Here is a 15,894-nt window from a genome sequence, read left to right as displayed (position 1 = left end):
AAACTCCCCAAATACAGGTGTGCCAAGCTTGTAGCGTCATACCCAAGAAGACTCAAGGCTGTAATCGCTGCCAAAAAATGCGACAACAAAGTCCTGAGTAAAGGGTCTGAATACTTATGTAAATGTAATATTTCTGATTTTAAAAAAGATAAACATTTGCAAAATTTTGCTTTGTCATTATGGAGTATTGTGTGTAGATTGATGAGGGAGTAAAAAAACGATTTAATCATTTTTAGAGGAAGGCTGAAACGTAACTAAAATGTGGAAAAAGTCAAGAGGTCTGAATACTTTCACTGTACACCACTAGGACCTGCATAGGTTTAATGACCTTCTATTCACACTGCCAGTGGGCCACCTGTTAACCATGTCAACTACCATGTCAGTAGCTACAAACACAAGCTAGTATCCAATATCCCTACATATTACACTACTTTTGACCAGCGTCGGGTCCAAAACGGCACCCTATATAGAGCAGTAACAGTCTCAGAGCCAGTTGCCCCTATGCAAGTCCTCCAGAAAGGACCGCCCGAGACGTAGAGAGAAGAAATTAAAAATGATACTTAAATCCGCGCACACTTTTCCCCAAAGCTCTGAGATTCATCTTGCTTTAGTCACCAATAATGTCGTCTACCATAATGGTGGGGTTATAATCCATAGATTAACGTTAAAAGAACCATTACATTACGTTCACCCTACTCTCTAGCCGGATAGTTTCATCCCAAGTCACTATTGTTTACAGTTGGTGCTAGTGTAACAGTATAACTTCAGAACGTCCCCTTGCCCCGACACGGGCGCGAACCAGGGACCCTCTGCACACATCAACAACAGTCACCCACGAAGCGTCGTCGTCGTTACCCATCGCTCCACAAAAGCCGCAGCCCTTGCAGAGCAAGGGGAACCACTACTTCTAGGTTTCAGAGCAAGTGACGTCACCGACTGAAAGGCTGCTAGCGCGCACCACCGCTAACTAGCTAGCCATTTCACATCCGTTACACTACGATCTTTAGGGGCTACTGAAAAAGCATGTGTGCCTCTCTGAATCTGCCCCTTCGGTCACTCGCCTTTAACTCACGCTTCCTGTTCTTTCTGTTCTGCCTGAGCTGTCAGCTGGTGTTCAGATGGTTCTAACCCTTTACTGAAATAGCATGGCAATATTGACTGATGGATACATATTGTTTATAAATATTACATTTTTATCAAGTTCAATTGATCAAAATGCACAAAATGAGCAAATATCTCAACTAATGTTGTTGACAATATGAATGAATGAATGATCTTAGGAAAGGTGGTCAATACATGAATTTGAAGTCCAATTGGTAACAGGATGTTGAAACTACACTAGGTGTAATGTAGATGTGGGTATTGTAGTTCTTTCTCTCCAAAGCCTAATGTGAGTGGTAAGGTAAGAGAACTGTGTTACCTTGTGAGTGTCCCGGAACTTAGAAATCTCTCTGGATATCAGGTCTCTTTTGTCATCCTCCATCTCCATCACATTGATGTCCTCCTAGGAAACAAGTCACGAAACAGGTTATCAGATGACTGGAGGTGGTACAGTACAGGAACACAAGTCACGAAACAGGTTATCAGATGGCTGGAGGTAGTACACTACAGGAAACAAGTCACGAAACAGGTTATCAGATGGCTGGAGGTAGTACACTACAGGAAACAAGTCATGAAACAGGTTATCAGATGACTGGAGGTGGTACAGTACAGGAACACAAGTCACGAAACAGGTTATCAGATGGCTGGAGGTAGTACACTACAGGAAACAAGTCATGAAACAGGTTATCAGATGGCTGGAGGTAGTACAGTACAGGAACACAAGTCACGAAACAGGTTATCAGATGACTGGAGGTGGTACAGTACAGGAACACAAGTCACGAAACAGACTACTGTACATACACTACATTACCAAAAGTATGTGGCCACCTGACAGATTCGTCCGTCAGAATGCCAGACGGTGAAGTGTGATTCATCACTCCAGAGAACGTGTTTCCCCTGCTCCGGAGTCCAATGGCGGCGAGATTTACACCACTCTAGCCGACGCCTGGCAATATTAGTTGTGTGCGGCTGCTCGGCCATGGAAACCCGTTTCATGAAGCTCCAGACGAACAGTTATTGTGCTGACGTTGCTTCCAGAGGCAGTTTGGAACTCAGTAGTGAGTGTTGCAACTGAGGACAGACGATTTTTACTCGCTACACGCTTCAGCACTCGGTGGTTCCGTTCTGTGCGCTTGTGTGGCCTACCACTCTGCGGCTGAGCCGTTGTTGCTCCTAGACATTTCCACTTCACAATAACACCACTATGGAGATTGCATGGCTGTGTGCTCGATTTTATACACCTGTCAGCAACGGGTGTGGCTGAAATAGCCAAATTCATTTAATGGGGTGTCCGGTAAATGTATGTAAATGAGTTTGATAAGATGGCATTCTCTCGCCACAAAATGGCAACTCGCTATTATTTAAATATGACACCTTTATGATTTCAGGTCAACCATGGTATTCTCGGGGTGATGCGTTTTCCTTGATGGCCAAAAAGCTCAATTTTAGTCTCATCTGACCAGAGTACCTTCTTCCATATGTTTGGGGAGTCTCCCACATGCCTTTTGGCGAACACCAAACATGTTTGATTATTTTTTCTTTAATGGCTTTTTTCTGGCCACTCTTCCGTAAAGCCCAACTCTGTGGAGTGTACGGCTTAAAGTGGTCCTATGGACAGATACTCCAATCTCCGCTGTGGAGCTTTGCAGCTCCTTCAGGGTTATCTTTGGTCTCTTTGTTGCCTCTCTGATTAATGCCCTCCTTGCCTGGTCCATGAGTTTTGGTGGGAGGCCCTCTCTTCGCAGGATTGTTGTGGTGCCATATTCTTTCCATTTTTTAATAATGGATTTTAAAATGGTGCTTTGTGGGATGTTCAAAGTTTCAGATTCTTTTTTTATAATCCAACCCTGATCTGTACTTCTCCACAACTTTGTCCCTGACCTGTTTGGAGAGCTCCTTGGTCTTCATGGTGCCGCTTGCTTGGTGGTGTCCCTTGCTTAGTGGTGTTGCAGACTCTGGGGCCTTTCAGAACAGCTGTATATATACACTGAGATCATGTGACACTTAAATAAAGTCCACCCGTGTGCAATCTAACAAATTATGTGACTTCTGATGGTAATTGGTTGCACCAGATCTAATTTAGGGTCTTCAGAGCAAAGGGGGTGAATATACACTGCTCAAAAAAATAAAGGGAACACTTAAACAACACAATGTAACTCCAAGTCAATCACACTTCTATGAAATCAAACTGTCCACTTAGGAAGCAACACTGATTGACAATAAATTTCACATGCTGTTGTGCAAATGGAATAGACAAAAGGTGGAAATTATAGGCAATTAGCAAGACACCCCCAAAAAAGGAGTGATTCTGCAGGTGGTGACCACAGACCACTTCTCAGTTCCTATGCTTCCTGGCTGATGTTTTGGTCACTTTTGAATGCTGGAAGTGCTTTCACTCTAGTGGTAGCATGAGACGGAGTCTACAACCCACACAAGTGGCTCAGGTAGTGCAGTTCATCCAGGATGGCACATCAATGCGAGCTGTGGCAAAAAGGTTTGCTGTGTCTGTCAGCGTAGTGTCCAGAGCATGGAGGCGCTACCAGGAGACAGGCCAGTACATCAGGAGACGTGGAGGAGGCCGTAGGAGGGCAACAACCCAGCAGCAGGACCGCTACCTCCGCCTTTGTGCAAGGAGGTGCACTGCCAGAGCCCTGCAAAATGACCTCCAGCAGGCCACAAATGTGCATGTGTCAGCATATGGTCTCACAAGGGGTCTGAGGATCTCATCTCGGTACCTAATGGCAGTCAGGCTACCTTTGGCGAGCACATGGAGGCCTGTGCGGCCCCACAAAGAAATGCCACCCCACACCATGACTGACCCACCGCCAAACCGGTCATGCTGGAGGATGTTGCAGGCAGTAGAACATTCTCCACGGCGTCTCCAGACTCTGTCACATGTGCTCATGTGCTCAGTGTGAACCTGCTTTCATCTGTGAAGAGCACAGGGCGTCAGTGGCGAATTTGCCAATCTTGGTGTTCTCTGGCAAATGCCAAACGTCCTGCACGGTGCTGGGCTGTAAGCACAACCCCCACCTGTGGACGTCGGGCCCTCATACCACCCTCATGGAGTCTGTTTCTGACCGTTTGAGCAGACACATGCACATTTGTGGCCTGCTGGAGGTCATTTTGCAGGGCTCTGGCAGTGCACCTCCTTGCACAAAGGTGGAGGTAGCGGTCCTGCCGCTGGGTTGTTGCCCTCCTACGGCCTCCTCCACGTCTCCTGATGTACTGGCCTGTCTCCTGGTAGCGCCTCCATGCTCTGGACACTACGCTGACAGACACAGCAAACCTTTTTGCCACAGCTCGCATTGATGTGCCATCCTGGATGAACTGCACTACCTGAGCCACTTGTGTGGGTTGTAGACTCCGTCTCATGCTACCACTAGAGTGAAAGCACTTCCAGCATTCAAAAGTGACCAAAACATCAGCCAGGAAGCATAGGAACTGAGAAGTGGTCTGTGGTCACCACCTGCAGAATCACTCCTTTTTTGGGGGTGTCTTGCTAATTGCCTATAATTTCCACCTTTTGTCTATTCCATTTGCACAACAGCATGTGAAATTTATTGTCAATCAGTGTTGCTTCCTAAGTGGACAGTTTGATTTCATAGAAGTGTGATTGACTTGGAGTTACATTGTGTTGTTTAAGTGTTCCCTTTATTTTTTTGAGCAGTGTATATGCACGCATCACTTTTGCATATTTATTTTGTCCTTTTTTTTTTTTTTTTTAACAAGTAATTTTAAAAATTTCACTTCACCAATTTGGACTATTTTGTGTTTGTCCATTACATGAAATACAAATACATTTCAATAAACAAAAACGCCAAGAGGGATGAATACTTTTTCAAGGAGCTGTAAGTAAAGAAACAAACACACTCCATATGCAAATCAGATTGATAAGATGACAATCTCTCATCACAAAATGGTGACTTAAGGATTTAAAGGGCCAGCGCATTTAAAATGTGATTTCCTGTGTTTTATATATATTTCCACACTAATAGGTAAAAATAATACAGTGAAATCGTGAAAATGATCATAATGCCCATTTAGTGTAAGAGCTATTTTTTCAGCCTGTTTTAGTGGGATGGAGTTTTGGCATTCCATGGTGACATCACCAGGCAGTAAATTAGTTAATAGACCAATAAGAAAGAGAGTTCTAAACCTCTCTGCCAATAACAGCACATGTTCAGTGTCTCCCCTCAGACCACTTCCAGACAGTCATAGCTAATTTCCTGCTTGAGAAATAGCTCTTCGCTAAGAAGCTATTTTTGTTTATTTTTGACATTTTCTATTGAAAACAATTCAGAGATGATTTGATATTGAGATTTTTTTTTTTTTAACGGAGTCATTGGACCTTTTAAATCCTCGAACTGGGACTAGGACTTACAGTAGGTTAATGATAAAGTGACAGGCCAATCACAATTTCAGTTCTGCCAGAAGTAAGTGGTAGCTTAATGGTAGCTTGCAGTCATACATGTAATTCTACACCAATTTACAAACATACATCTCTATTGTAGATATAAATGTATACCACGCTACTACCTCCTCCGCTCGGCTGAACGGACGCTACTACCTCCTCCGCTCGGCGGAACGGACGCTACTACCTCCTCTCTACAGTGGAACGGACGCTACTACCTCCTCTCTACAGTGGAACGGACGCTACTACCTCCTCTCTACAGTGGAACGGACGCTACTACCTCCTCTCTACAGTGGAACGGACGCTACTACCTCCTCTCTACAGTGGAACGGACGCTACTACCTCCTCTCTACAGTGGAACGGACGCTACTACCTCCTCTCTACAGTGGAACGGACGCTACTACCTCCTCTCTTCAGTGGAACGGACGCTACTACCTCCTCTCTTCAGTGGAACGGACGCTACTACCTCCTCTCTTCAGTGGAACGGACGCTACTACCTCCTCTCTACAGTGGAACGGACGCTACTACCTCCTCTCTACAGTGGAACGGACGCTACTACCTCCTCTCTTCAGTGGAACGGACGCTACTACCTCCTCTCTTCAGTGGAACGGACGCTACTACCTCCTCTCTTCAGTGGAACGGACGCTACTACCTCCTCTCTTCGGTGGAACGGACGCTACTACCTCCTCTCTTCGGTGGAACGGACGCTACTACCTCCTCTCTTCGGTGGAACGGACGCGACTACCTCCTCTCTTCGGTGGAACGGACGCTACTACCTCCTCTCTTCGGTGGAACGGACGCTACTACCTCCTCTCTTCGGTGGAACGGACGCGACTACCTCCTCTCTTCGGTGGAACGGACGCGACTACCTCCTCTCTTCGGTGGAACGGACGCGACTACCTCCTCTCTTCGGTGGAACGGACGCTACTACCTCCTCTCTTCGGTGGAACGGACGCTACTACCTCCTCTCTTCGGTGGAACGGACGCTACTACCTCCTCTCTACGGTGGAACGGACGCTACTACCTCCTCTCTTCGGTGGAACGGACGCTACTACCTCCTCTCTTCGGTGGAACGGACGCTACTACCTCCTCTCTTCGGTGGAACGGACGCTACTACCTCCTCTCTTCGGTGGAACGGACGCTACTACCTCCTCTCTTCGGTGGAACGGACGCTACTACCTCCTCTCTTCGGTGGAACGGACGCTACTACCTCCTCTCTTCGGTGGAACGGACGCTACTACCTCCTCTCTTCGGTGGAACGGACGCTACTACCTCCTCTCTTCGGTGGAACGGACGCTACTACCTCCTCTCTTCGGTGGAACGGACGCTACTACCTCCTCTCTTCGGTGGAACGGACGCTACTACCTCCTCTCTTCAGTGGAACGGACGCTACTACCTCCTCTCTTCAGTGGAACGGACGCTACTACCTCCTCTCTTCAGTGGAACGGACGCTACTACCTCCTCTCTTCAGTGGAACGGACGCTACTACCTCCTCTCTTCAGTGGAACGGACGCTACTACCTCCTCTCTTCAGTGGAACGGACACTACTACCTCCTCTCTTCAGTGGAACGGACGCTACTACCTCCTCTCTTCAGTGGAACGGACGCTACTACCTCCTCTCTTCAGTGGAACGGACGCTACTACCTCCTCTCTTCAGTGGAACGGACGCTACTACCTCCTCTCTTCAGTGGAACGGACGCTACTACCTCCTCTCTTCAGTGGAACGGACGCTACTACCTCCTCTCTTCAGTGGAACGGACGCTACTACCTCCTCTCTTCAGTGGAACGGACGCTACTACCTCCTCTCTTCAGTGGAACGGACGCTACTACCTCCTCTCTTCAGTGGAACGGACGCTACTACCTCCTCTCTTCAGTGGAACGGACGCTACTACCTCCTCTCTTCAGTGGAACGGACGCTACTGAGAGCTCCCGCGCTCAGGTCTGTTCAACGCTGGTCCGACCAATCTGAATCCACGCTTCAAGACTGCTTCGATCACGCGGACTGGAATATGTTCCGCATTGCGTCCAACAACAATATTGACGAATATGCTGATTCGGTGAGCGAGTTCATTAGGAAGTGCATTGACGATGTCGTACCCACAGCAACGATTAAAACATTCCCAAACCAGAAACCGTGGATTGACGGCAGCATTCGCGTGAAACTGAAAGCGCGAACCACTGCTTTTAACCAGGGCAAGGTGACCGGAAGCATGACCGAATACAAACAGTGTAGCTATTCTCTCCGCAAGGCAATCAAACAGGCTAAGTCCCAGTACAGAGACAAAATCGAGTCGCAATTCAACAGCTCAGACACAAGAGGTATGTGGCAGGGTCTACAGTCAATCACGGATTACAAAAAGAAAACCAGCCCCGTCGCGGACCAGGATGTCTTGCTCCCAGACAGGCTAAACAACTTTTTTGCCCGCTTTGAGGACAATACAGTGCCACTGACACGGCCCCCTACCAAAACCTGCGGGCTCTCCTTCACTGCAGCCGAGGTGAGTAAAACATTTAAACGTGTTAACCCTCGCAAGGCTGCAGGCCCAGACGGCATTCCCAGCCGCGTCCTCAGAGCATGCGCAGACCAGCTGGCTGGTGTGTTTACGGACATATTCAATCAATCCTTATCCCAGTCTGCTGTTCCCACATGCTTCAAGAGGGCCACCATTGTTCCTGTTCCCAAGAAAGCTAAGGTAACTGAGCTAAACGACTACCGCCCCGTAGCACTCACTTCCGTCATCATGAAGTGCTTTGAGAGACTAGTCAAGGACCATATCACCTCCACCCTACCGGACACCCTAGACCCACTCCAATTTGCTTACCGACCCAATAGGTCCACAGACGACGCAATCGCAACCACACTGCACACTGCCCTAACCCATCTGGACAAGAGGAATACCCATGTGAGAATGCTGTTCATCGATTACAGCTCAGCATTTAACACCATAGTACCCTCCAAACTCGTCATCAAGCTCGAGACCCTGGGTCTCGACCCCGCCCTGTGCAACTGGGTCCTGGACTTCCTGACGGGCCGCCCCCAGGTGGTGAGGGTAGGTAACAACATCTCCACCCCGCTGATCCTCAACACTGGGGCCCCACAAGGGTGCGTTCTGAGCCCTCTCCTGTACTCCCTGTTCACCCACGACTGCGTGGCCATGCACGCCTCCAACTCAATCATCAAGTTTGCGGATGACACTACAGTGGTAGGCTTGATTACCAACAACGACGAGACGGCCTACAGGGAGGAGGTGAGGGCCCTCGGAGTGTGGTGTCAGGAAAATAACCTCACACTCAACGTCAACAAAACAAAGGAGATGATTGTGGACTTCAGGAAACAGCAGAGGGAGCACCCCCCTATCCACATCGACGGGTCAGTAGTGGAGAAGGTGGAAAGTTTTAAGTTCCTCGGTGTACACATCACGGACAAACTGAATTGGTCCACCCACACAGACAGCGTCGTGAAGAAGGCGCAGCAGCGCCTCTTCAACCTCAGGAGGCTGAAGAAATTCGGCTTGTCACCAAAAGCACTCACAAACTTCTACAGATGCACAATCGAGAGCATCCTGTCGGGCTGTATCACCGCCTGGTACGGCAACTGCTCCGCCCACAACCGTAAGGCTCTCCAGAGGGTAGTGAGGTCTGCAGAACGCATCACCGGGGGCAAACTACCTGCCCTCCAGGACACCTACACCACCCGATGTCACAGGAAGGCCATAAAGATCATCAAGGACAACAACCACCCAAGCCACTGCCTGTTCACCCCGCTATCATCCAGAAGGCGAGGTCAGTACAGGTGCATCAAAGCAGGGACCGAGAGACTGAAAAACAGCTTCTATCTCAAGGCCATCAGACTGTTAAACAGCCACCACTAACATTTAGCGGCCGCTGCCAACATACTGACTCAACTCCAGCCACTTTAAAAATGGGAATTGATGGAAATTATGTAAAAATGTACCACTAGCCACTTTAAACAATGCCACTTAATATAATGTTTACATACCCTACATTACCCATCTCATATGTATATACTGTACTCTATACCATCTTGCCATCTTTATGTAATACATGTACCACTAGCCACTTTAAACTATGCCACTTTATGTTTACATACCCTACAGTACTCATCTCATATGTATATACCGTACTCTATACCATCTACTGCATCTGCCATGCCGTTCTGTACCACCACTCATTCATATATCTTTATGTACATATTCTTCATCCCTTTACACTTGTGTGTGTGTTTAAGGTAGTAGTTGTGGAATTGTTAGGTTAGATTACTTGTTGGTTATTACTGCATTGTCGGAACTAGAAGCACAAGCATTTCGCTACACTCGCATTAACATCTGCTAACCATGTGTATGTGACTAATAAAATTTTATTTTATTTGATACTACCTCCTCTTTCTTCTCTCTCTTCTTCTTGCGGGGCTGGTTGTCTCCGTCCTGAGAAGGGGCGTTGAGCTCACTGCCGTGTTCCCGGATCAACCCCTCGATGGCCCCCTTCACTATCTGGTCACGACGCTTTGTGTCCTCATCAAGATCCTCCTCTTCCTCCTCCTCCTCTTCCTCCTTGAGCACGTCCTCTGACATTGCTCCCTATGAGACACAAACAGAAAGCAGAGAGGGAGGTTCTTATTATGAATTCCCATGTCTAATGGATGTGATATTACCGTGGCTGTAAATGGAATCATAAGTTGTATCCCGAGTGGTGCAGCGGTCTAGAGACGTCACTACAGACATCCTGGTTCAAATCCAGGCTGTATCACAACCGGCCGTGATTGGGAGTCCCATAGGGCTGCGCACAATTGGCCCAGCGTCGCCCGGGTTTGGCCGGGGGTAGGCGGTCATTGTAAATAAGAATTTGTTCTTAACTGACTTGCCTGGTTAAATAAAGGTTAAATAAAAAATTTAATAAAATCTGAGTCTGTTCTCCATCACCTCTCATGATAGACAGGACATAGGTCTACTACTCACCCCGTTTTGTGTGTGTGTGTGTGTGTGTGTGTGTGTGTGTGTGTGTGTGTGTGTGTGTTCACCCCGTTGGCGCTCCTCTTCTTAGCCTTCCATTCTTCTAGCTGGGCCTTGGTCTTGGCATCCACCTTGACCAGCAGCTTCTTGTCTCCCAGCAGCAGCTCATGTAGCAGACGCAGGGAACGCAGGGTGGACTCTGGCTCCTTGTATTCACAGAAACCAAACGCTACAGAGAAAGAGACAGACAGAGAGAGAGGGGGGGGGGGGGAGGAAGATGGAGGGAGAGAGAGTGAAAGCGAGAGAGGGGGGAGAGGAAGATGGAGGGAGAGAGAATGAAAGCGAGAGAAGAGGGAGAGGAAGATGGAGAGGGAGAGAGAAAGAGAGAGAGGGGGGAGAGGAAGATGGAGAGGGAGAGAGAGAGTGAAAGCGAGAGAGAGGGGGGAGAGGAAGATGGAGAGAGAGAGAGAGAGAGGGGGGAGAGGAAGATGGAGAGAGAGAGAGAGAGGGGGGGGAGAGGAAGATGGAGAGAGAGAGAGAGAGGGGGGGAGAGGAAGATGGAGAGAGAGAGAGAGAGGGGGGAGAGGAAGATGGAGAGAGAGAGAGAGGGGGGAGAGGAAGATGGAGAGAGAGAGAGAGAGGGGGGGGAAGATGGAGAGAGAGAGAGAGAGAGGGGGAGAGGAAGATGGAGACAGAGAGAGAGAGAGAGGGGGGAGAGGAAGATGGAGACGAAGAGACAGAGAGAGAGAGAGAGAGAGAGAGAGAGAGAGGGGGGAGAGGAAGATGGAGACGAAGAGACAGAGAGAGAGAGAGAGAGAGAGAGAGAGAGAGAGACATGGAAGCTTTCACTAATGTTACAAACAGAGAGGTTAATAGTGAACGCTCAGGTGGGGAAAGACAGGACAAGAGTTAGTACCGAGCTGAGACTAAGACAGGACAAGAGTTAGTACCGAGCTGACAGAGAAAGACAGGACAAGAGTTAGTACCGAGCTGACAGACTAAGACAAGAGTTACTACCGAGCTGACAGAGAAAGACAGGACAAGAGTTAGTACCGAGCTGACAGACTAAGACAAGAGTTAGTACCGAGCTGACAGACTAAGACAGGACAAGAGTTAGTACCGAGCTGACAGACTAAGACAGGACAAGAGTTAGTACCGAGCTGACAGACTAAGACAGGACAAGAGTTAGTACCGAGCTGACAGAGAAAGACAGGACAAGAGTTAGTACCGAGCTGACAGAGAAAGACAGGACAAGAGTTAGTACCGAGCTGACAGACTAAGACAGGACAAGAGTTAGTACCGAGCTGACAGACTAAGACAGGACAAGAGTTAGTACCGAGCTGACAGAGAAAGACAGGACAAGAGTTAGTACCGAGCTGACAGACTAAGACAGGACAAGAGTTAGTACCGAGCTGACAGAGTAAGACAGGACAAGAGTTAGTACCGAGCTGACAGACTAAGACAGGACAAGAGTTAGTACCGAGCTGACAGAGAAAGACACATCTAAACTATGTCCTCTTTAAAATCTTATTTTGAATAAAATGAACTGTGATTTACATCAGCGATCAAAAAATTTGCATTTATCTCTAAAAACCCAAGCAGCAAACCATCTGTTGTACAGAACTAGAGCCACCTCCTGAATATAACATGAAGCTGGCCTCATCACCTCCTGAATATAACATGAAGCTGGCCTCATCACCTCCTGAATATAACATGAAGCTGGCCTCATCACCTCCTGAATATAACATGAAGCTGGCCTCATTACCTCCTGAATATAACATGAAGCTGGCCTCATCACCTCCTGAATATAACATGAAGCTGGCCTCATCACCTCCTGAATATAACATGAAGCTGGCCTCATCACCTCCTGAATATAACATGAAGCTGGCCTCATCACCTCCTGAATATAACATGAAGCTGGCCTCATCACCTCCTGAATATAACATGAAGCTGGCCTCATCACCTCCTGAATATAACATGAAGCTGGCCTCATCACCTCACTATGGAAACAGTTATCATGAGGCTGGACAACCATGACATTCTAGAGATGCGGCGGTGACCACGCAGACGTGGAGGTAACTACACAGACGTAGAGGTAACAACACAGACGTGGAGGTGACAACACAGACATGGAGATGACAACACAGACGTGGAAGTGACAACACAGACGTGGAGGTAACACAGACGTGGCGGTAACAACACAGACGGTAACAACACAGAGGTGGAGGTGACAACACAGACGTGGAGGTAACAACACAGACGTGGAGGTGACAACACAGACGTGGAGGTGACAACACAGACGTGGAGGTGACAACACAGACGTGGAGGTGACAACACAGACGTGGAGGTGACAACACAGACGTGGAGGTAACAACACAGACGTGGCGGTAACGACACAGACGTGGAGGTAACGACACAGACGTGGAGGTAACGACACAGACGTGGAGGTGACAACGCAGACGTGGAGGTGACAACACAGACGGTAACAACACAGACATGGAGGTGACAACACAGACGTGGAGGTGACAACACAGACGTAGAGGTAACAACACAGATGTGGAGGTGACAACGCAGACGTGGAGGTGACAACACAGACGTGGAGGTGACAACACAGACGTGGAGGTGACAACACAGACGTGGAGGTAACAACACAGACGTGGAGGTAACAACACAGACGTGGAGGTGACTACACAGACGTGGAGGTAACTACACAGACGTGGAGGTAACTACACAGACGTGGAGGTGACAACACAGACGTGGAGGTAACAACACAGACGTGGAGGTAACAACACAGACGTGGAGGTAACAACACAGACGTGGAGGTAACAACACAGACGTGGAGGTAACTACACAGACGTGGAGGTAACTACACAGACGTGGAGGTAACTACACAGACGTGGAGACGACAACACAGACGTGGAGGTAACAACACAGACGTGGAGGTAACTACACAGACGTGGAGGTAACTACACAGACGTGGAGGTAACTACACAGACGTGGAGGTGACAACACAGACGTGGAGGTGACAACACAGACGTGGAGATGACAACACAGACGTGGAGATGACAACACAGACGTGGAGGTAACAACGCAGACGTGGAGGTGACAACGCAGACGTGGAGGTAACAACGCAGACGTGGAGGTGACAACACAGACGTGGAGGTGACAACACAGACGTGGAGGTAACTACACAGAGGTGGAGGTGACAACACAGACGTGGAGATGACAACACAGACGTGGAGGTGACAACACAGACGTGGAGGTGACAACACAGACGTGGAGGTGACAACACAGACGTGGAGGTGACAACACAGACGTGGAGGTAACAACACAGACGTGGAGGTGACAACACAGACGTGGAGGTAACAAAACAGACGTGGAGGTGACAACACAGACGTGGAGGTGACAACACAGACGTGGAGGTGACAACACAGACGTGGAGGTGACAACACAGACGTGGAGGTGACAACACAGACGTGGAGGTGACAACACAGACGGTGACAACACAGACGGTAACAACACAGACGGTAACAACACAGACGTGGAGGTAACAACACAGACGGTAACAACACAGACGGTAACAACACGGACGTGGAGGTAACAACACAGACGGTAACAACACAGACGGTAACAACACAGACGGTAACAACACAGACGTGGAGGTAACAACAGACGGTAACAACACAGACGTGGCGATAACGTGGCGGTAACAACACAGACGTGGCGGTAACAACATAACAAGGAAAGGAGGGAAAGTAGAGTAGAAGTATTGTACCTGTTTTGTTTTTACCTTGCAGTTTCCCAGAAGCCCCTTGGACCCTCTTCCAGCTCAGGACCAGGCCACATTTCTACAAGATGGAGGAAAGGACAGGCAGAGGGGACCTCATCTGAGACTAAACACCAAAATGTCAGAGTGATCCATCATCATTCATTGGTTCATATAAGCCCTTTTTACATTAAAAAACAGTTGTCACAAAGGGTTTTACATTTTAACACGGACTACAACCCAAAGAACCGGAAGAACAGGATGAAGAAAGGAAAAAGAAAAACGTGAGAAGAACCAGAACCACAAACTAGAAATGGGTCATTTTCCTGAAGATACATTGTGTGCAGGGTTTTACAGTAATATGACTGAAACATGTATTGATCTCAGATGGATTGTCGGGGGTCAAAGGTAACCTGCCCTTTCATGTCAGAAAGTCATGACCATCATGACCAATTCCAGTCCCTTTACTGAAGCGCTACGGGGGATACTCTACTCCATAACGATTTTATTTTATTTATTATTCTTGACATCAACAAAACTATAATTTTTACCTCCAGAAATGAGCCCAACAACATAAAAATGGTAAAAATTATTTTTAAAATATTGGACCATGGATATGGGTCTCCCGAGTGGCGCAGCGGTCACTACAGACATCCTGGTTCGAATCCAGGCTGTATTACAACTGGCCGTGATAGGGAGTCCCATAGGGCTGCGCACAATTGATGTAAACCTACAGTAGGTATCTCTCCAGGAACAGGGTTGGAGAGCCCTGGACTAGATAGATGTAAACCTACAGTAGGTATCTCTCCAGGAACAGGGTTGGAGAGCCCTGGACTAGATAGATGTAAACCTACAGTAGGTATCTCTCCAGGAACAGGGTTGGAGAGCCCTGGACTAGATAGATGTAAACCTACAGTAGGTATCTCTCCAGGAACAGGGTTGGAGAGCCCTGGACTAGATAGATGTAAACCTACAGTAGGTATCTCTCCAGGAACAGGGTTGGAGAGCCCTGGACTAGATAGATGTAAACCTACAGTAGGTATCTCTCCAGGAACAAGGTTGGAGAGCCCTGGACTAGATAGATGTATACCTACAGTAGGTATCTCTCCAGGAACAGGGTTGGAGAGCCCTGGACTAGATAGATGTAAACCTACAGTAGGTATCTCTCCAGGAACAGGGTTGGAGAGCCCTGGACTAGATAGATGTAAACCTACAGTAGGTATCTCTCCAGGAACAAGGATGGCTCTTGCAACTTCAATGCGCCTCGATAGGAATATTCATCTGGCATTGAACAAGCCGACTAAAGTAAACAGGTCAACTATTCTATAGGTTTGTCTGAGTTTGTTCCAAACAACATTACATTGCAAAAATAGTAGACTGGAAAGTTACACCCTGAGTGATAAAGTAGAGGCTATGAATGACTTTACCAGCAGGCTACATTAGGCTAGACACCGCTGTCTGAGTCGAGCGCCGTGGTGCATTACAGATTGTTTAATTCACTTCATCTGAACATCAGAGTGTCAGCAACAATCATGCATGTCAGGGCAGTGCACACAGCGTAACAGAGAAAATGTCATATTTGAGAACTTATTAGGGAATATATTTAATAAAAGGAATATATTTAATAAGGGGAATATATTTAT

At 47.9% G+C, this 15,894-nt stretch overlaps 1 protein-coding gene across 2 annotated transcripts in view; it reads right to left on the bottom strand.

The window, feature by feature from the left end:
• LOC139554015 (RNA-binding protein 25-like) overlaps positions 1-15,894 on the bottom strand; it is a 36,903-nt gene that overhangs the window by 19,477 nt on the left and 1,532 nt on the right. The window contains exons 5-8 of one of the 2 annotated variants that reach the window (XM_071366890.1): positions 14,261-14,333; positions 10,554-10,714; positions 9,913-10,113; positions 1,421-1,504 (exon numbers count right to left, since the gene is read on the bottom strand). In XM_071366890.1, the coding sequence (XP_071222991.1) occupies positions 1,421-1,504; positions 9,913-10,113; positions 10,554-10,714; positions 14,261-14,333 (519 nt within the window). The remainder of the gene's footprint in view (positions 1-1,420; positions 1,505-9,912; positions 10,114-10,553; positions 10,715-14,260; positions 14,334-15,894) is intronic. The other variant, XM_071366891.1, reaches the window with a different exon arrangement.

The sequence above is a fragment of the Salvelinus alpinus genome, chromosome 25 (genome assembly GCF_045679555.1).
Source record: "Salvelinus alpinus chromosome 25, SLU_Salpinus.1, whole genome shotgun sequence".
NCBI lineage: Eukaryota > Metazoa > Chordata > Actinopteri > Salmoniformes > Salmonidae > Salvelinus > Salvelinus alpinus.
Note: the sequence above shows the minus strand (reverse complement) of the source record. Positions and strands in the feature narration are given on the sequence as shown.